This window comes from Lithobates pipiens, unplaced genomic scaffold (assembly GCF_037356315.1).
Source record: "Lithobates pipiens isolate NorthernLeopardFrog02 unplaced genomic scaffold, aLitPip1_a1.2 Scaffold_25, whole genome shotgun sequence".
Taxonomy (NCBI): Eukaryota; Metazoa; Chordata; class Amphibia; order Anura; family Ranidae; genus Lithobates; species Lithobates pipiens.
The window spans coordinates 51,747,969-51,770,207 of NW_027507787.1; the positions used below are offsets into that span (position 1 = coordinate 51,747,969).

A 22,239-nucleotide genomic window follows, 5' to 3' on the forward strand; every position below is an offset into this window, starting at 1 on the left:
AGAGTTGTAAGCACATTTGTAAATCACGTTGCTGTGGTATGCTAATTATAATGCTAATTATAAATGTTTGTTTTGTTTTGTTTTTGCTTGAAAACAGCAGTATGGCCTGGTTAAAGTCATGACATGGCCCCAATGATATAATGCATTGTAACCAGCCCATGTAGTATACTGGATTAAAATAATTATACCACATGGGCTTTAGCTGTGAGCAAATTTTCATCATTGTGTATATATGCTTTTAAGCTTTTTTGAAGCAGCATCATATTTGGATTTGTTTGATTTGTTAAATGTGATACATTATTGTTGCTACAGTACTCATTGAGTAATATAAACTTCTTTGGGGATCCTGTTGGATGGTTGCTTGATGTCCTGCCTTGGTCCTTTGTGCACATATATTGCTGGTAGACAGGTGGCGATAAAGATTCATTCTTATGCTTTATCTGCTTTTTTAGAAGAGCACCCTTGGAATTTGGAAACCTAGGGGCTCCCTTTATGAAAATATTTATTTCAATAGGAAAATAGAACAAGTCTTTCTGCTCTCTTTACTGGTCAATGATGCTGCCTATCGCATTAATAGGCAAATGGGAAACAAGGGGAACTGGGTCTTTGATGAATTTGTTTTTTTGTAGCACAGTGTGTTTAAATTTTGTGCTCTTGGTGTTGTGGCAAAAAGCTGAAATGTAGGAAACTGTGTCTCCCCTGCTCTTCGCTCTAGCTATTGAGCAATTGGCCATTGCAATTAGAGACCACCCGGGTATTACCGGCTTCCATTATGGGGACGCGCATGAGAAACTGATGCTCTATGCGGATGACACTATGATTCTGCTAGGAGACGTTGCGGGTTCCCTTAGAGTGGCCATGTCGACCATAGCGGAATTCGGGGTGTATTCTGGGCTCCGGATTAACTGGACAAAATCCTCCCTGATGCTCCTTGAGGAAAATGGTGAGCCACCGGTTGATAGCTCCATACCCTTGGTTACATCCTTTAAGTACCTGGGAGTCCAGGTGTCACCCACGGTGCGGGATTATGGGGTGTTGAATATTTCCCCACTGCTGCAGAAATTTTGAGACAGGATTAAGACGTGAAGCTCACTGCCTGTCGGTAGCGGGCAGGGTGAATTTGATTAAGATGATACTTATGCCCCAGCTACTATATGTTCTCCACAACTTTCCAGTAGTAGTCCCTCTGAAAACATTTAGAATTGTGAACTCCCTTTTCTGCTTACTAATCTGGAAAAATCGCCCCCCCCCCCCCCCCCCAGGATTAAAATTGAGCACTTACAGCGCCCTAAGGACGAGGGCGGGCTCGCCCTGCCGAACCCATGGTTATATTACCTGGCAGCACAACTCCAACACCTCATAGGGACTATGGAGGGGGAAGCAGATAGGCCAGGCCATGCCCATAGTTCTTCAGAGGCTGTGATGTTGCACACAGTAAAACAAGACTCAGTACCAGCAGCACTCGAGGCTCTCCCTTTTGGGAAACCAAATAAAAAATACCCGACCTAAAATCTCATACAGAAAATTTGGAACAAAAGTAGATACTTGCAGGGAGTGACAGGGTACACAGAGTTTAGCCCAATATGGTCCAATGGAACATACCCTGAGATAGCACAGATACAACATGGGGCATTGTGGAAGAGATATGGAGTGGTATATATCTGGGAGATTTTCCAAAATGGTGTCCTACTGTCTTTTGAGGCTCAGATTTGGCTTGCCGCCCAGTATGCGGTTTTATTATATGCAATTGAGGCATGCGGTGAAGGCGCAGAGTAGAGCCTCTGAGTGGGCTCCTTTGCCAACGCCAGTGTTTAAATTAATACTGAGGGCAGCCACCACTAAAGGTTTTATCTCTCAGTGCTACAATATGCTCCTGCAGAGTCTCCTGAATAAACAGCCCCTGAAAATGAAGAGCGGGTGGGACCCATAGATGGAGATCAGTGGTAAGAAATCGTGCAGGCAGTGCCCACGAGTTCCCTGAATGTGTCACAGAGGTTAAAACAGTTGTATCTTATTCTAAGGGTCTACTTTACCCCACATAGAATACATAAAATGGGTCTTAGGCCTACCCCGTTGTGTACCAGGTGCAAGAGGGATCACGGAGACCTGAACCACCTACTGTGGAGGTTCCGAAGCTTCACTCCTATTGGGGTGGAGTGGTGGACACCTTAAATAGGTTGTTTCGGATCTCTATGCCCACGACCCCAAACAATGTTTGTTAAATATATTGGAAGTCTTTGAATGGGAGGAGGGTGTCAGAATAGCAGTTATTAGAACCGTACAGTTATCACGAAAGATGATAATGCTCCATTGGATATCGGAGGATCCACCCACGGTTAAGGAGTGGATTTCCGCAGTTGGGAATATGATTATAATGGAGAAAATGGTATATCAACACAGGGGTTGCTCCCGGAGGTTTGAGAAGCTTTGGGGCCCGTGGCTGGATGTACCTGGGCTGGTCCCGGTGGATCTGGTGATGGGCAGACTACTAGGATTAAATGCTGGTTAAGTGAACTCATACGGAATATTGGCCATCTAGCAAAATGGGGACGGGAAATAAAAAGTTGGAGAAGAGTGGGTTGTGTCTCATCTATGAAGGTTTTGCAGTAATTCTGTAATGCAAATGTGCTGAACATGCAATGTAACTGTGAAATGTTGAAGCCTGGTTATGTTTGTTCATGTTGAACGCAATAAACTTTTCTTTGGATATAAAAAAGAAATGTAGGAAACTGGAAATGCATTATTTTGTATTTTGATGTCACTATACAAGTCTCTAAAGGTACACTTCAACATTAGAGTTATGTACTATTTATGAATTATTTATCATAGGTAATTTACTCCTAATACAATATGGATACTTACAAAAATGAGCATTGCATTTATATGAGTATATAAGATATGTAAAAATATCCCCTCCAGAAAGAATCTTAGGTATTAATATGTTTCGCATGGCAGGCTTGTAAGTGTCTGAGCCACCTGGTGAATATTTAAAGCAACCACATTGGCTTTGGGATCAGAATGGCAATCCATTTTTGTATATATTTCCAGGAAGGTTTGCTTCCAACTCTTCCCTATTAGTACTAGGAATGTAAAATAAAATAGTAAATATAGTTTGTATTAAATTTTTCAGCAAATGTCATGATTTTGCCATTTTCAATTAAAAGAAATACATACATTTTTGTTACAGGTAGATGAAATTTACCATGACGAATCTTTGGGGGTTCACATCAACATAGTATTGGTCCGTATAATTATGGTAGGGTACAGACAGGTAAGAAATTCAGAGAATGGATGTTGAAAAATAATAATGTGCTGTGAAAATACAATCCTGATGAATTAACCTATTAAAATATATATCAAAAATTTGTTTAGATTTAAAAATGTACAAAATAATTACATGAAATAATCAACCTTAATGTTTTGTTTTTACTTCAAGCATTTATAGTAAAAAAAAAAACTATGGGGGTACATATTCCAGTAGTTTGTGCAATTTTTCATTGACATGGGGTGCCTAATAAAAAGTAAGGCCATTGGAAACTGAATATGTATGGGCCACCAAACATCCAGCACAGATCTGCCTTGTCATGAACTGTCAGATGCTTATCATGGTGGAATTTAGCTTTGCAATAGCTACATCTGACCAGTTACACAGCCATCTTATTTTTTATTCTTTATTCTGTTTTCAGACAGTTACAAATTTCATACAAAACACAATTTGTTCTCCAATAGTCTCACTTAACTCTCAAAGGGATCTAGATCAAAGCAGTAGCATGTCAGCGTGAAAATATTTTGAAGTGGTAATTCTGTCTAAACATTTAGTCCTCTAGTGCTGTGTTGCTAAGTACCAGTCTGATCTTGTCTCCCTCTGGTAAAGTCTGTTTCATTTATGTGATGTAGACCATAAAACGTTTTAGTTGTTCTTTATGTTTACCTCTGTACTTTTAGAGATGGCAACTTTACACAACACACAATGATTATACGCCATGAAACCTGGCTTTGAGTGATGTGTTTTTATTTTGTATATTTAAAAAGCTTTCTTAAACATAATGACTTCCTGCATAATAATGTTTTTTGGGTACTCCAACCTCTGAGCTGCACTGCTTACTTACCGTATATTTATGCTATTTGATATTTTAAGATCACAGTGCTTTCCCCCTTTTTTTTAACATTTTATTTCTATTTTCTTGGCAGTTTGATTCATATGTCATATAATGCAATGTTATAATATTTTACATTTGTATTATATTCGATCAAACCAGTCAACTGTGTAGCAAGGCCAGCTTCATAGAGCTGATTGAAACAATGTTGAAATTTCTATTCTTTAGCAAAGGGCTGAATGAAAGCTGAAGGCAATCTTTCAAAATGGCCACACTCATAGTGATCTTTGTTTTAAATTGTGACACTGACAGACTTAGCAGATGATAATACTATTGCCCCTTTCAGACTGGGGCGTGAGCGGGCGTGGTGCTAAAATGGCGCTATTTTTAGTGCCGCTTTGCCATAATTTTAGCAGCACTATTTGGCTGAAAAAGGGTTAAAACTGCCCGCAAAGCACCGCTGTAGCGCCGCTTTTCCAGTGGTATAGCCACGCTGCCTCATTGATTTCAATGGGCAGGAGTATTGAAGGAGCGGTGTATACACTGCTCCTTCACCGTTCTAAAGATCCTGCTTGCAGGATTTTTTTTCTTAACGTCCTACAAGGGCACCGCTCCAGTGTGAAAGCCCTCAGCTGTTTCAGGGCGCTTTGCAGGCGCTTTTTTTAGCGCTGTAGTACCTGCAAAGCGCCCCAGTGTGAAAGGGGCCTAAGTTATAAATTCAATATTTGCCATCTGATGGCTATCCAAATTCATTCCTCTTGGGAATCAATTACACAATTAGCCCTGGTTCACATTGGTACGATTTGACATGCGATTTGACATGTCAAATCGGCGGCAATTGCACCGTCTTAATCGGTGCAACGCTACATTTTCGGTGCCGCGCCCATTTCAAAAAGTAGTTTCTGTACTACTTTTTGGGATTTTGGGCTGCGATTTACATTGACATGACAGATGTCTATGAAATTGCGGCCAAATTTGGAACTGACATGCGGGAGTGAAATTGTGTGAGTTCAGCTGAACTCGCGCAGCTTCATTCCCGCAGCTCAGTGTGAACTTGGGCTTACAAGTTATTTTTATTCTGTTAGTAGCAATATTATTTAGCAGTCTGCTTAATAGAATATTTAAGTCTGGATTCTCACCACTTCCATTTTATCTAGCATGCACTGATCCATTTTTTAATGCATTGGGGTTGATTTACTAAAGGCAACTTGACTTTTCACTTTTCAAAATGTAATTGCTCCAGAGCTTAGTAAATGAACAGAAAATCTACTGACACTTCCAATCATGTGCAGGCAAAAATGCTGTTTTTTTTATTTTCCTTGCACATGATTGGGTATTCTTTGAAGAGTGAGGCTTTACCTTATTTACTAATCTCTGGAGCAACTGCACTTTGCAAAGTGCACAGTCTTTTTGCCTTTAATAAATCAACCATTTTGTGTTGCATAGATATGTATTTTTTTAATGTGTTGCATTGATGTGCGGGTTTTTTGTTCACAGCAAGAGCCCCACTATGTTATTTTTCTTTCCTTAAGATTTGTTGTGGCACATTGCACTGCATTTAAATATAATTTTCACCCAGTGCACACTAATTCCACACACCATTAGATTTCAGCTTGTATTTGCACTGGGCCTGTATTGAGCCGTGCAAGCCAAGGTAGTCCAGTGGACATGGTGTGATTGGGCACTAAAGGACAAGTCTATGTTTATTACCAAAAAAGTCCCTATTTCCAAATCCCATAACCCTATTCAAGTTAGACCACTCCCAAACCCAGGTACTTACATTTTCTCAAGGGCAGCCTCTTCTGTTTTTTATAGCCTTCTGTACAAAATCTTTGCTAGTACTACATGAGCCAGCACAGTGACTTTCTATAAATTTGAATGGGACCATACCTGAGATACTGAGTTTCATTCAAGTTTATGGAAGTTATGGCAGAGGCAGCAATGAAGAAGATTTTGTGCAGAAGGCCGTAAACACCAGAGGAGGCCAATACCATCAGAAACAGATCAGTAAGAGCATGGATTTGTGTGTGCGTGTGTGTGTGTGTGTGTGTGTGTGTGTGTGTGTGTCATGTGCACTTTGTTTCATTCCGAATTAGTTTTCAAACGCAATTTGGCATATTTGTTCATTCGGAAGCATCTGAATGGACAAAAGACTCTTTTGATGAATGCATAGGAAAACGAATTGTCAGAAAGAACGAAAACCCAAAAATCTGAACGAACGGAAAATGATTCAGCCTACGAGTTTAATGAATTGATTACATTCGGATAATTTTGTTTTTCTCATTTTTTATTATAATTAAATTAACTATTATTATAGTTTTTATTATTAGAATTTATTATTATAAACTATTAAATTATAGGTAAAATAGCTGAAGTCAGTAATTCTTCTATTCAGGTCTCTGCGCCGTAGCAGTTAATTTGGGATAGATTAGATTTACATTTTTTTGGAATTTCCTTTCAAATTGGGTAAGTAACTGTTAGGCCGCGTACACACGCGCGGACTGTTCGCCCAACCTTGTCCGCTGAACAGTGTTTGGGCGGACAGTCCGCTCGTGTGTGGGGCTTCAGCGGACAGTTTCAGCGGACAGTTGGCCGAACAAGGTCTTACGGAAATTCCGAAAAACTGTCCGCTGAAACAAGGTTTCAGCGGACTGTTCGCTCGTGTGTAGGCTTGTTCGGCCAACTAAGTCTCGCGCATGCTCAGAAAGGATTTCCACGTCGGAAGGTTGCATTGCAGTGTATAGGACGTCGTATTTTTCGTCCCGTCGTACGTGCCGTTCACGTCATCGCGCACGGTTTCAGCAAACTGTTCGTCCGTCGTGTGTGGCCATGTCCGTCCATGCTAAGTTTGAGCGGACTGTTCGCTCAAACTGTTGGACGGACAAAGTTGGGCCAACAGTCCGCGCGTGTGTACGTGGCCTTAGTGAACATAACGAATATGAATGCATCCGAAGTTATGAATGCCGCATCGAAACGAATGGTACGGAACGAATACGAATGCATCCGAAGTTATGAATTATCCAAAGTAACGAATGCTGCATGTAAACGAATGGAAAGGAACGAATATTAATGCAGTCAAAGTTACGAATGATTTGAAGTAACAAAATGCTAATCATAATGAATGACCTGATAAACAGAAAAAACAAAAAACAAATATAACGAAACAAAACACATTTTTCAGTAGTGCACATGTCTAGTGTGTGTAGGTGTTTAGGATGAAGGTGGGGAAGGAAATCTAGCTTACAGTAGGTGAGAGGGTGCTGTTTTTTTCTCAAGGACTTAGTTGTGGCTGCCCTAAAACCCCAAACCCTATTTACTAGATGTTCCAGAAACATTTGGCATTTTTGGTGCTTCTCTGAATTAGGATTCACTTCAAGTTACCCATCCTTTAATTATGCTTATTTCAATGCTTGCCATAACTGAATAATAACTATGCTTCTTTATTTTAAAATATACAACGTTTGAACATTTTGTAGTAAAGAGGTAATTTATCTAATGTGATCTGATTTTTCTACTCTCTCTGCAGTCCATCAGTCTTATAGAACGTGGAAACCCATCAAGAAGCCTTGAACAAGTTTGTCGTTGGGCCCATTCCCAGCAACGTTCAGATCCAGATCATGCTGAGCACCATGATCATGCTGTGTTTCTCACCAGGCAAGATTTTGGTCCTGCAGGTATGCAAGGTACTGTATTTTGTATGATGTCAACCAGGTATGTGCAGCATGCTGGTTGAGAGTGAGAACATAACCAATTGCTAATCTGTTTGTGCAGATAGATACTTGTAGGCTAGTTATAGATCAGTTCCAGCTAAATTACTTTGTGTTTGTCTTGTTGACTCTGAAATGTATATAACCTACTAAAGAAAATGGTTTGGCTAAAAGAGGGACTTTCACTATTCATCAAATCACTTTTTACACAATTGATTTACAAACAAAGGTAAATTTAAAAAAGTATATTTTTAAAATTATTTTTACCAGATTTTTTTTCAGTTCAAGCACTAAGCCTGCATTATTTATTTTCACCTGTAAAACCAGTTAATATGCTTATATGTCACAACTAGACATGTGCATTTGTTTTCGTCCGAATTTCAGGTATTTTCGTTTTCATTTTGACAAACGATAACGAAAGCACAGAATCCGAAAAACTAAAGATCCGACATAAATAAATGCTTTATTTTCGTTTTCGTTGTTACAACAGTTCGATATAGAATAGGAGATTCGACATGACTCTGACAATAACAATCTGTGTCTATAGAACCTGTGGTCAAATGTGCCTAACCTTACCTCTATTAGTCCAGGATTATATAGAGAAAATATTCGACAGAGAAAAAATATTTAACAGAGAGAAAAGATTCTGCAAGTTACTGTCCTAAAAAGTGTTTGGGGACCCGGGTCCTGCCCCAGGGGACATGTATCAATGCAAAAAAAAAGTTTTAAAAACTGAAGTTTTTTTGGGAGCAGTGATTTTAATAATGATTAAAGTGAAACAATAAAAATGTAATATTCCTTTAAATTTCGTACCTGGGGGGTGTCTATAGTATGCCTGTGAAGGGGCGTATGTTTCTGGTGCTTAGAACTGTCCCTGCACAAAGTGTCATTTATGCAGGAAAAAAGTCCTTTAAAATCACTTGCAGCTATTATGAATTGTTGGCTCCGTAATACAGAGAACACTCATTGAAAGTCATTGATAAAAAAATAAAATAAAAAAAAAGCGTGGGGGTCCCCCAAATTAAATTACCAGGCCCTTCAGGTCTGGTATGGACATTAAGGGGAACCCTGCGTCAAATTAAAAAAAAAATTGACATGGGGTCCCCCTAAAAATCCATACCAGACCCTTTATCCGAGCATGCAACCTGGCAGGCCGCAGGAAAAGAGGGGGGGAAGAGAGAGCGGCCCCCCTCCCTCCTGAACCGTACCAGACCACATGCCCTCAACATTGGGAGGATGCTTTGGGGGTCTTAAATAAGACAAACATACTTTTGAAAAATTCCTTTATTAAAAAAAAAAAAAAAAAAAAAGATTCCAGCGGTGGTAATCCACTCTTGCTATCCAACAATGGATGATCATCTCTCCAGCGATGGCTGATCAAACACCAAACACTTTTTAGGACAGTATCTTGCATATTAGCCTTTAACCACTTTCAGACCGGACCAATTTGCTGGTCAAAGACCAGACCACTTTTTGCGATTCGGCACTGCGTCGCTTTAACTGACAATTGCGCGGTCGTGCGACGTGGCTCCCAAACAAAATTGATGTCCTTTTTTTCCCACAAATAGAGCTTTCTTTTGGTGGTATTTGATCACCCCTGCGGTTTTTATTTTTTGCGCTATAAACAAAAATAGAGCGACAATTTTGAAAAAAACGCATTATTTTTTACTTTTTGTTATAATAAATATCCCCCAAAAATATATAAAAAAACTTTTTTTTCCCTCAGTTTAGGCCGATATGTATTCTTCTAAATATTTTTGGTAAAAAAAATCGCAATTAGCGATTATTGATTGGTTTGCGCAAAAGTTATAGCGTTTACAAAATAGGGATAGTTTTATAGCATTTTTATTAATAATTTTTTATTATTTTTTTTTTACTAGTAATGGCGGCGATCAGCGATTTTTATTGTGACTGCGACATTGTGGGGGACCCATCGGACATTTTTGACACATTTTTGGGACCATTGTCATTTATACAGTAATCACTGCTATATAAATGCAGTTATTCCTGTGTAAATGACACTGGCAGTGAAGGGGTTAACCAGTGGGTGGCAGTGTAGGGGTTAAGTGTTCCTAGGGGTGTGTTACTAACTGTGGGGGGGTTGGGCTTTCATTTAGTGAACACTGATCTCTGCTCCAATCACATGGAGCAGAGATCAGCGTCACTAGCTGCTAGGCAGAATGGAGAAATGTTGTTTACAACGGCACTTCTCCATTCGGCCGCTCCGTGAGACGATCGCGGGGATGCTCGCGGCGATCGAGTCCGCAGGTCCCGCGACCGGACTCACGGGGGTCCCAACCAGCGCGGGAGCGTGCCGCCAGCGGCGCACTCCCGATGGCAGGGCGGCAAATTTAAAGGGACGTACATGTACGCCCATTTGCCTGCCCGTGCCATTCTGTCGACGTACATCGTCGTGCGCTGGTCGGCAACTGGTTAAAATTAGCACTTTAGAGTTTGAACCTTGGAGTCCCATAGACTTTAATAGGGTTCTAAAGTTCACACGAAGTATGCTATATACTAGCTCCGTCGAATCTTCTTTATACATTCGACAGACACCATAAGCCTTCAAAGACAGCTTCGACCGTAATTCATGTGGATTTTCGGACTAATGCAATTTTTGAATGAAAAAATAAATAAATAATAATGAATTTTCGGAGTAACTAAATAAATGAATTTTTCGTACGAAAACGAAATTCCGAAACGAAATATTTTACTCTGCACATGTCTAGTCACAACAGGCCAGTCTTTATATTTTTGTTGCTGCCTGTCATTGCATTTTATTTGGCCACATCATGCCGGCTACTGAAACCCTTGTTGCTGTTATTCATGTGTTTAGGTGCTGATTTGGTCGGTCCACTTTCCTGTGCAATTCCCCTGCAGTGCAATTTGACAGCCCATTCAGTTGAATGGACTGAAAATCACTCTGGAATGCACAAAAAGTATTGCACGCACTACTTTTGCAAAATGCACTGCACCAAATCGCATAGTACTGTGGTACCATATGATCAGATGCCCGCAAACCAGATGTGATCTGCATTTAGGGGTTCCCCTAATTTATTGTCACTCACAGCCAGGGCTGTCTTTAAGGCAGGGCAAACGGGGCAGCTGCCCTGGGCCCTGTCATTGTTGTGGGGCCCAAAGCAGCTGCCTCATACTTGCCAACTATCCCAGTGTAAATTCCCTTGTCCCTAGAAGTTTTAGTCCTGTGCTGTGTCCCGATATCTCAGTATGAAGTGCTGGTACTAATGCTGCCCAGCTCTGTCCTATTGTTTTGTACAGATGACTCACCTGCAGACCTTGTGTTTACATCTAAATAACCTGCATTCATATGTAAATAGTGGATGCATTACTAAGTAAATAGCTGCAGTCGGCAGCATTGATATGTAAATAAAGTTGGCATTCATATGTATATCATGCTGCCCTGCAGTGAGGAGATGATGTGCTGTAACCTCTAGTAACCAGTCATTAAGCAGTAATGATCTGCTGTAACTGCTGGCAACCAATCACAATTGCTGCCTGATCTGATACAGCAAACAGATTTTAAGTCTAGCTGCTATTTATTTGCTCAGGGTCCAATAAATATTAAAGACAGCCCTGCTCACAGCAACAGCAGATCACAAAAGCAGTACATTTTTAATGTGGTGCAGAAAATGAGCATGGAACATGCCTTTTCAGGACCGCATTGCGGTGTGAACCGGCTGTAATACTCAACTCAAACTAAAACTTTTGTTGTTGTTTTAGACAGACATAGTAAATGTAAACACTTCTGACAAGTTTTTTTCGCTGTCTGTTGCCACACCACTACTCTGACCAACAACTAGTAGTAGAAGCCGCTCTATGTAAGCTATTCGTTTCTAGTCATAGTTTACATTGAACTATGGTCATCCCCCATGCAACAGCACTGTAATTGGCCTAGCTCTGTCACAGGGAGTGATTCACATGCTCATTTATATCTGGAAGACTATTTTATCTTCTTCCTGTGGCTGCATGGAGTGGTGCGATAGTAAAGACAAAAAGAGTACACTGGGTAGGGGGGCATTAAAAAAAAAACTGTTGTTTTTACCACTTTAACAACTTCAGCCCCGGAAGATTTTACCCCCTTCCTGACCAGAGCTCTTTTTGCGATTCGGCACTGCGTCGTTTTAGCTGACAATTGTGCGGTCATTGCGATGTTGTACCCAAACAAAATTTATGTCCTTTTTTCCCACAAATAGAGCTTTCCTTTGGTGTATTTGATCACCTTCGCGTTTTTTATTTTTTGCGCTATAAACAAAAAAAGAGCAACAATTTTGAAAAAAAAACATATTTTTTACTTTTTGCTATAATAAATATCCCCCAAAAATGTATGAAAAAAAATGTTTTTTTTCCTCAGTTTAGGCCGATATGTATTTTTGGTAAAAAAAAAAGCAATAGGCGTATATTGATTGGTTTGCGCAAAAGTTATAGCGTCCACAAAAGGGGGATAGTTTTATGGAATTTTTTATTATTAATTTTTTTTATTAGTAATGGCGGCGATCTGCAATTTTTATTGTGACTGCGACATTATGGCAGACACATTGGACACTTTTGACACTATTTTGGGACCATTGTCATTTATACAGCGATCAGTGCTATAAAAATGCACTGATTACTGTGTAAATTTCACTGGCAGGGAAGGGATTAAACACTAGGGGGCGATCAAGGGGTTAAAGTGGGGTACCCCCTAAAAAAAAAAATTTAAAGTCAGCAGCTACAAATACTGCAGCTGCTGGCTTTTAATAATCGGACACTTACCTGCCCCAGGGTCCAGCGATGCGGGGGAACGAAGCCCCCCCCTCGCTCCCCGCTCCGGTCGCGGCGCCGTCATGCATACTGTGGGCACCCGGCTGTGGCTTCACAGCCGGGCACCCACTGCGCATGCGCGAGCGGCGCAGGGCGCCGTGATACGCCGTACAGTCACCTGGGACACATGACAGGTCCCAGGTGAATGTGCGGCGCGAGGGGAAGTGATGTCACCAGCCCGGGCAATGAAGAAGGCAGATTACGAGGGACCCCCTAGCAACCGGTATTTAGAGGTGAGTAAAAACATTTTTTTTTGCCAATTATTTTTTTTTAAGAATTTTTACGAATTTTAAGCAGCTTTTAATTTTTTGGTGGCAACACCACTTTAAGTGTGTCCTAGGGAGTGATTCTAACTTTGGGGGGGGGGGTGGGCTTCAACTCACATGACAGTGATCACTGCTCCCGATGACAGGGAGCAGTGACCTCTGTCATGTCACAAGGCAGAACAGGGAAATGCCTTGTTTACATAGGCATCTCCCCATTCTACCTTTCCACAGTGAACATTGAGTTCCTGGGACCCACGGGCATGCTCCTGCAGTGGGCCGTGTGTGTGCATACGCAACAGGCGGCAAGTGTAAAGGTACGTACAGGTATGCCGAATTTGCCTGCCAGTGCCATTCTGCTGACGTACATCTGTATGCGGTGGTCGGCAAGCGATTAAAAAAACACAGGTTTGCTTGGAGTTTACAGCACACACTATATTATTAAAAAGCATATTACAAAAATTAAAAAAAGAAACAAAACAAACTAATGGCCTTCTAACTGTAATTTAAACAAACTGGGAAGAAAAACAACAGTTTAACCACTTCAGCCCCGGAAGGATTTGCCCCCTTAATGACCAGGCCATTTTTTGCGATACGGCACTGCATTGATTTAACTGACAAATGCGTGGTCGTGCAATGCTGTACAAAATTGACAGTTTTTTCACTTCTGCGGTTTTTATTTTTTGCGCTAAAAACAGACAGAGTGACAGTTTTGAAATAAAATACTTTTTTTTTTTAACTTTTTGCTATAATATATATCCAAAAAAATAAAAATATAAAAAAACACATGTATTCATCAGTTTAGGCAGATATATATTGTTCTACATATTTTTGGTTAAAAAAAATTGCAAATAAAGAAAAAACAATATAGCATATACAATTGCGACACAAGTCATATTGTAATTGAATGTTATTAAAAAATGACCTTTCCTTTTAAATCTGCAGCTGCTGTAATTTTCTGAAAATGCAATAAAATATGGCTACCTGGAGTTGTTCTGTACACAGAGTGTGTAATGAACAGACCGCAGAAACATATTTTCCTGCTTGTGTGATTGGCTCACCAATTTTCCCAGAAGTTTGCCTAAGATACAAGTCAGATTTCAGGCATCCCCTGCAACAAAAATATCATTTTTGGTGAGATACTCCCAATAGGAACACGTCTAAAGTGATACAGGCCCAGCATATTTTCTCATTAGTGCCCAGCTGCCACAGCTGACTGATAATTATGAAACCACTCCCATTAGACCCACTCAGCCCAGGAGGAATCTGCAACAAAGGTTGTTAAAATCCTTGCAATGTACATAGATCACCCAGAGGGGAATGTTTTTTTCTCAACAAAAGTGGAGTTATGCTTTAATTGTTTCCCAAAACCGTTACATTCAAAACATATTGTGAATGATAATTGTCACAGTTGCTTGCAATCTCAATCAAACTATCAAGCCAGCAAATGGTTGGTGTTATTTTACTTGTGCATTACCATAGTAACTGCAGATCAAACATAGGCTAAGATGGCAGTTTCCATGGCTGTAAAGAATAGGAGGGTTTAATTCCGCTTTAAGTGTGGTCAGACAAAGCAGCGAAACTGAAATTCTTAACCCTGGACCTTTAGAGTGATAAAACTTGAGAGACATAAATGTGACAAGCGTTCTTCTCAGTGACAATTTATTATTGGAAGCATTTCCCCGATTCACAGTGGTGGTTTGTTTAAACTTTGACCTGCACACTACTGTAATTCGGTATTCCCCGCATTCCATAAATGACATGCTTGGCCATAGGTCATGGTTTATTCTTGCTACTGGAAAAGATGTCACTTGCAGAGCTGCCTTATGTTATAATGCTACTGACTGGCTCTCAATTTTACAAGACTGAGTTTTAGATTAATAATTAATATGTATTTAATAATTAAATCTGTAATCTTAGTGAGGAAAAACGTGTTTCTAAATTTTGAAAATTTTACCTAGAATATTTTTGTATATCAGTTCCCATATATTGATTTTATGGTCAAAATCAATATAATCCAATATAATCCTAAAATTTGCCAGTTGTTTCAAAGATTTGCAATAGGAAACATCCTCTCATATATCTCCTTTCAACTTGTCCATAGACATTAGGTGATTATTTTTCAATCTTGTTGAAGTTGCATGATGCTGATTAATGACAGTAAGGATTTCTAAGGGTTTAACAGACCTCACATGACATCCTAATGCCGCGGGAACACAACCGGACTTTCTGGCAGAATAGGTCAGACGGAATCATTCCGTCGGATATTCCAATCGTGTGTGGGATAATCCCATTGTTTTTCTTTTAAAAATTTAGACGGACCTAGAAATAGAACATGTTTCAAATCTGTTCGACAGACTCAATTCCTATCGGTAAAACTGTTCATCTGTATGGTGGTCCGACGGACCAAATACAACACAAGGGCAGCTATTGGCTGCTGGCTATTGAACTTCATTTTCTAGTCCCGTCGTACATCATCACATTCAAAATGAACGGACTTTCGAACGGACTTTGGTCTGTTCGTGTGTGGGCAAGTCCCTTCGTTTGGAAGTCTGTTGGAACTCTGTCGAAAGTCAGTCGGGAAGACTGTTAGACCTTTTTTGCTGGAAAGTCCATTCGTGTGTATGTGGCATTAGCCTATCTTTCTCAGAAGAAAAAAAGGAGTTGACCATATGCAGTGTTGGATGTTTTAGAATGATTGCTTCCTCTAAAGCGGAGTTCCACCCAACTGTCCTTCATTTTTTAAAATCTTCTCCCACTTCCTGTTGCAGCTCCACGGAGAGTAGTAATGATAAATCTCCTCAAAGGAATGCACACAATGAAAATAAACTGGCAGAGGTTGTTATGCTTCCCACTCTATCTAACACAAAAAATTAGCTATAAACACACTTTGAAATCAGAATATTGCCAGGCACATTTTTGTTCATCTCTAGAATAGATATTTGGGGTGATCTTTTTTTTTCTTCAAATATTTATTTTTAAGGTTTTAGAATATACAATAAAAACATTACATTACATGCCTTAGAGTACGTTCTCCAGCATGGAGAAGGGTAGAGTGCTTTAACAGTAACATGAAAATACAACTGAATGTCGTCAATTATAATACCAAGTAGTACTGCTCCCAGGGTGTGTACCTTATTACATTATAGAATTTTTGTTATTGAATATACATGGAAGTGGGGTGATCTTTTGAATAGAATTTTTGTTAAAATATATGAGCACTATTTTTAGAATTTGGACCTTCTGTAAATTGCTGAACAAACTCAAAAAGCTCTACAGCAAAATCCAAGAACTTTGTTGTAAGCAAAACCGGTTTCCTCACCCTTACCTTATGTTATTATAATTTATAATATTGAAATCAGCTGAACCACTGACAAAATTCAAACTGTGTGCCACCAGGCTTAGCCAATTACTTGCCACACATTTTTTACTCAAAATCAATGGTAGATAAAGTGGTGGTGGCAGATAAAGTCAGCAAAGGCCACAACATTAATTTCTGGGTCCTACAATTCAACTTTTGGAGTGTACAAAAACTTGTTTGCTGTGTGTAGATAGATAGATAAATAGATACACACATGCATACATACAGATTAAGATTAGATTTTTTATTATACTCTAAACTCTCTAATAATTAATAATATGCTGCTGGGGTCAATCAACAAACACCTCCTTTATTCCATTCTAAAAAAGTATTAGCAAGCACTCGACCTACAACTAATATACAGTATGTGATCTAATTCCCAGAGGATCTGTCAGGTCACCTTGAGGCGAGGTGACAGATGCACACCGTAGGGATCAGGAGTGCACCGCAAGGTTGTGGACCCTACATCTGACTGCTGCGGACGGGAGACAGATCCCACAGGGGTTAGAGCATAAGATTCCCTGGGGCGCGGAGTCTAAGAGCCAGCAGGTGTTCACCAGCGCCTCCAGTGGTGAGGATGGACTTGGCTGCAACTGGCTCCAGGTCGCGACCCCAAGGGTCCCCCAGCTCACACCCACAGTAGGCAACAGGAGGATAGGGATAATGAGGGACAAAGCCAAGGTCGGGCCACAAGCAGACAGGAATAGTCAGGGACACGCCAAAAGGTCAGGATCACAGGCACACAGGGATAGTCAAGGACACGCCAAAGTCGGTAACGGAACAACAGAAGAGCACACGGCAGGTAACAGGAAGCTAACACACAAAGGTTGATCAGCAGGGTTGGCCTGCAGTGCACAGGTTAACCACTTGACCACTGGGCACTTAAACACCCTTAATAACCAGACCAATTTTCAGCTTTCGGTGCTCTCACATTTTGAATGACAATTACTCAGTCATGCAACACTGGACCTATATGAAATTTTTGTCCTTTTTTTCACACAAATGGAGCTTTCTTTTGGTGGTATTTAATCACTGCTGGGTTTTTTATTTTTTGTGCTATAAAAGAAAAAATACAGAAAATTCTGTAAAAAAATGAATTTTTCTTCATTTCTGTTATAAAATTTAGCAGATTAGTAATTTTTTCTTCATAAATTTTGGCCAAAATTTATACCACTACATATCTTTGGTAAAAATAAGTACAAATTGGTGGATATTATTTGGTCTTTGTGAAAGTTATAGAGTCCACAAGCTATGGTGCCAATATCTGAAAATTGATCACACCTGAAGTACTGACGGCCTATTTCAATTCTTGAGAACCTAACATGCCAGAAAAGTACAAATACCCCCCAAATGACCCCTTTTTGGAAAGAAGACATTCCAAGGTATTTAGTAAGAGGCATGATGAGTTTTTTTGAAGTTGTCATTTTTTCCCACAATTCTTTGCAAAATCAAGATTTTTTTTACTTTTTTTTTTTTTTCACAAAATTGTCATATTATCAGTTTATTTCTCACACAGCATATGCATACCACAAATTACACCCCAAAACACATTCTGCTATTTCTCCCGTGTACGGCGATACCACATGTGTGAGACTTTTACACAGCGTGGCCACATACAGAGGCCTAACATGCAGGGAGCACCATCAGGCGTTCTGGAGCACCCAGGACAATTCTGACATTTCTCTCCTACATGTAAAAATCATCATTTATTTGCTAGAAAATTACATCGAATCCCAAAACATTATATATGTTTTTTTAGCAAACACCCTGGAGAATACAATGGTGGTCGTTGCAACTTTTTATCTCGCACGGTATTTGCGCAGCAATTTTTCGAATGCTTTTTTTTGGAAAAAAAACTGTTTTGTGCTTAAAAAAAAAAAAAAACACAGTAAAGTTAGCCCAATTTTTGCATAATGTGAAAGATGAAGTTACACCGAGTAAATCGATACCTAACATGTCACTCTTCAAAATTGCACAGGCTCGTGGAATGGTGCCAAACGTCGCTACTTAAAAATCCCCATAGGCGACGATTTAATTTTTTTTTTACTGGTTATATGTTTTGAGTTACAGAGGAGGTCTAGGGCTAGAATTATTGCTCTCGCTCCAACGTACGCAGCGATACCTCACATGTGTGGTTTGAACACCGTTTTCATATGTGGGCGGGACTTACGTATGCGTTCGCTTCTGCATGCGAGCACATGGGGACAGGGGCGCTTTAAAAAAAAAAAAAAATTATTGTTCATTTTACTTTATTTATTTTAGTTTGACATTTTTTTCCCCAAAAATAAATTTTTTGATCACTTTTATTCCTATTACAAGGAATGTAAACATCCCTTGTAATAGGAATATGGCATGACAGGTCCTCTTTACAGTGAGATGTGGGGTCAATAAGACCCCGCATCTCACCTCTAAGCTGGGAAGCCTGAAAAAAAAAAAAAATAATAAAAGATTCTGGATTTGATAGTATTGGCGAGTCGGTAGAAGCACCGGAGGGCGGCGGGAGGGGGGGGGGTGTCTATGGCTGGGTATTGCAGGGTATCACCGACTATGGCTGGGTATGGCTGGGTATATCAGAGTATGGCTGGGTATCGCAGAGTATGGCGTTGCAGAGTATGGCGTTGCAGAGTATGGCGTTGCAGAGTATGGCGTTGCAGAGTATGGCAGGATATTGGAGGGTGTTGCAGAGCATTGCAGAGTGTTGCACGGTATTGGCGGGTGTTGCAGAGCATTGCAGAGTGTTGCAGGGTATTGGTGGGTGTTGCAGAGCATTGCAGAGTGTTGCAGAGCATTGCAGAGTGTTGCAGGGTATTGGCGGGTGTTGCAGAGCGTTGCAGAGTGTTGCAGGGTATTGGCGGGCATTGCAGAGTGTTGCAGGGTATTGGCGGGTGTTGCAGAGCATTGCAGAGTGTTGCAGAGCATTGCAGGGTATTGCAGAGCGTTGCAGGGTATTGCAGAGCGTTGCAGGGTATTGCAGAGCGTTGCAGGGTATTGCAGAGCGTTGCAGACTATTGCAGAGCGTTGCAGACTATTGCAGAGCGTTGCAGGGTATTGCAGAGCGTTGCAGACTATTGCAGAGCGTTGCAGGGTATTGCAGAGCGTTGCAGACTATTGCAGAGCGTTGCAGACTATTGCAGAGTGTTGCAGACTATGGCAGACTATTGCAGACTATGGCAGACTATTGCAGACTAATGGCAGGGTATTGCAGAGTTTTTGCAGGGAATTGAGGGGTTAATTTTCGGTGAGCAGCGATGTGGGCACTGCAGATGCAGCCCACATCGCTGCTGACACCGATCTCCTCCCCCTCCGCTGTTCCGATCGGTACAGAGAGGGGGAGGGAGGAACCGGCGTCATAACATGACACCGGTTTGTTTACAAGTGATCACTCCGTCATTTGACGGAGCAATCACGTGGTAAACGGCCGCGACGAGCGGCCGTTTACCGTGATCCGTGATGCGCCGGGTCCTGTGGACCCGGCGGTCACGGATGCTCTCGAGTGCGCGCCCCAGGGGGCGCGCGAGAGCGGAATTCTGGGAGGACGTCATATGACGGCCTCCCACAGTTAAGAAACCGCCCTAAAGCCATCATTCGGCTATAGGGCGGTTATTAAGTGGTTAATATAGAGCTCTCTGATAGGAGCTAGGGTGGAGTCATGCCAGAGGATGGATTACAAAAGCAGTCAGGTGAGGGTCGGCTGGTCTCTAGAGATAAACACATGGAAAAAGGTAAGCAAACTATTGCAAAACCATGACAGGATCCTTGTGCAACTGTAAAATCTGGACAAATGGTACATCAGCTCCTGTTTCTCAGGATAATCCAAACAACTGCCCACTGTCCCCACCTATAAATGGCCTTTACAGCAAGGAGCACATGGAAGGGTGATGCATGTCAAACAAAACCAAAGAAATTCCCAGCTCTACTCACTGACCAGTCTGCAACCAACTGATTCGTCCTGTCTAACAACATGCATTAAAAACAGGGGTTTAGTTTGCACACATTTGTAAATACATGCGTAAGCTGCAGAGCCATTTCAGGGCGCCCCAGTATGATCTTCAGTACTAACTCTGAATTTTGAGAGCCTTCAAATTGCAAACAGATGCATTATAATAGATAGGCAGAGGGCATGTGAGCCTGAATGGAGCCCACCTCTCCTTAAAGACACGGGGGCACACTCCCAGCATGTAGCACTTATCCCTGGATCGCAACTTCCAAGTTCCACTGTATATAGATTCTCAGCATAATTGTGTATGTTCTGATAGAAACAGTCCTAAGAAAGAAATACTGGATACAAGTATTACTCAAAAGGTTGTTTGTGACATAGTCACTTGTAGATGAGTATGGGTGTGTTGTAGTCTTTCAAAACAGTTTTGTAAAGCAGTGATTGCCATATAGGCATGATATACCATTTTATGAATGAGCTGCTTTCCAACAAAATGTTTATGTTCTGTATGTACATACAGTCAAATGCACGTTTTGAAAAATATTCAGCCTTGAAAGTGAGAGTTAATTTTTTAGACTGAGTAGTCAACTTGATGTGTCATTAAATTTTTTTGTATTTTTTTTGTTCTACACATTTGCTCTGTATACTCTGGCAAAATGTGGTTTTATTTTAAATCGCACTTCTCTCAAATCCATTTTTGTCTCTGTCATTAGAACCACTACTTCTTGCCAAAACAAACCGTAAAAAAAAGTACTCTTGTTCTAGACAGGCATTTGGCTGACCTGTAGAGTCTATGTGGGTAGCAAAATTATAGGGACACTTTCAGGGTACGAAGGGTTAGTAGGTTTGTTTTTACTACAAGCTGTAAATTTGACTTTTGTTTGAAAATGCTGTATTCAGACTGGTTACTGAAATTTAAAAACCTCTTTGAAAAAAATAAGTAGATTCTTGGCTTATTTGGAGTCTCTGAATCTGTTCTGTTCAGTGATTAGGCTTTTGTGACTGATCATTGGTCATAATGTTTAATGAAACACATGTTTAGTCCAGAAAAAGTCAAAATTATGTCGTTGATAATTCAATTTAAATATATTAGGTCTGGGTAGAGTGATGATTAGGGAACTTTGCTTTGAAAAAAGAAAACTTACCCCTGGACCCCACTTCCAAGTTCCACTGCTGTGTGGTCACCCAGGAATATCTTTCACTGTAATTCCACTGCTGGTACTGTTAGATTAGTCTTTCAAGTGGAGTTACACAAAAAAATTTTTTATCTTTGGCTGTGCTGCATGCCCTTAGCTCATATTTTCCACAATAGGCAATATTTTTTTTTGCTGGTAAATATCTTTTTTTTATTTATACATTACTTCATCCTTTAGATCGCCTAGACGATTGCGTCACTGGGTGATTTGCAAGGGTTCCTGGGATAGCAGCGTTATGTATCCCATGACTCCTTGCGAATTGCCAAATCTCGACATATACAGGGAGAGAGAGGAGCTGTCAGAATTAATTGGTGATGTTGGGGGTGGGCAGAACCGAGCAGCTATCAAACACCAGCCAATTATTGGGCTTCTTAAGAAAGGGGGCAAAGCTGCATACACTTAGCGGCCTGCCCTGTCTCCATCCTATTGGCTGGTGTTCGATAGCTGCTCAGTCCCAACCACCCCCGACATCACAAATGAATTCTGACAGCTCCACTCTCTCCCTGAACAGTTACATTACAAGACAGAGTCACACACATCAGTGATGTTGGGGGTGGGTGGGACCGAGCAGCTATTGAACACCAACCAATAGGATGGGGTCAGGGCGGGCCGCTATGTGCATGCGGCTCCACCCCCTTTCTTAAGAAGCCCAATAATTGGCTGGTGTTTGATAGCTGCTCGGTCCTGCCCACCCCCGACATCACCAATGGATTACCAAATCATCATGTATTAGACGGGATACCTTCAGGGCAAAAAAGGGACTATTGATTAATAAAGAAAATGAGGCAAAGAGGTGTCCCAGAAAAGCCCTTGAAAAATCAGCCACTGTATATCCAAAAATGAATAATAAACTTTAT

At 40.7% G+C, this 22,239-nt stretch overlaps 1 protein-coding gene across 3 annotated transcripts in view; it reads left to right on the plus strand.

The window, feature by feature from the left end:
• Positions 1-22,239, plus strand: part of ADAMTS14 (ADAM metallopeptidase with thrombospondin type 1 motif 14) — a 308,575-nt gene that overhangs the window by 109,277 nt on the left and 177,059 nt on the right. For 2 of the 3 annotated variants that reach the window (XM_077454434.1, XM_077454436.1), the window contains exons 5-6: positions 3,188-3,271; positions 7,624-7,780. In XM_077454434.1, the coding sequence (XP_077310560.1) occupies positions 3,188-3,271; positions 7,624-7,780 (241 nt within the window). The remainder of the gene's footprint in view (positions 1-3,187; positions 3,272-7,623; positions 7,781-22,239) is intronic. The other variant, XM_077454435.1, reaches the window with a different exon arrangement.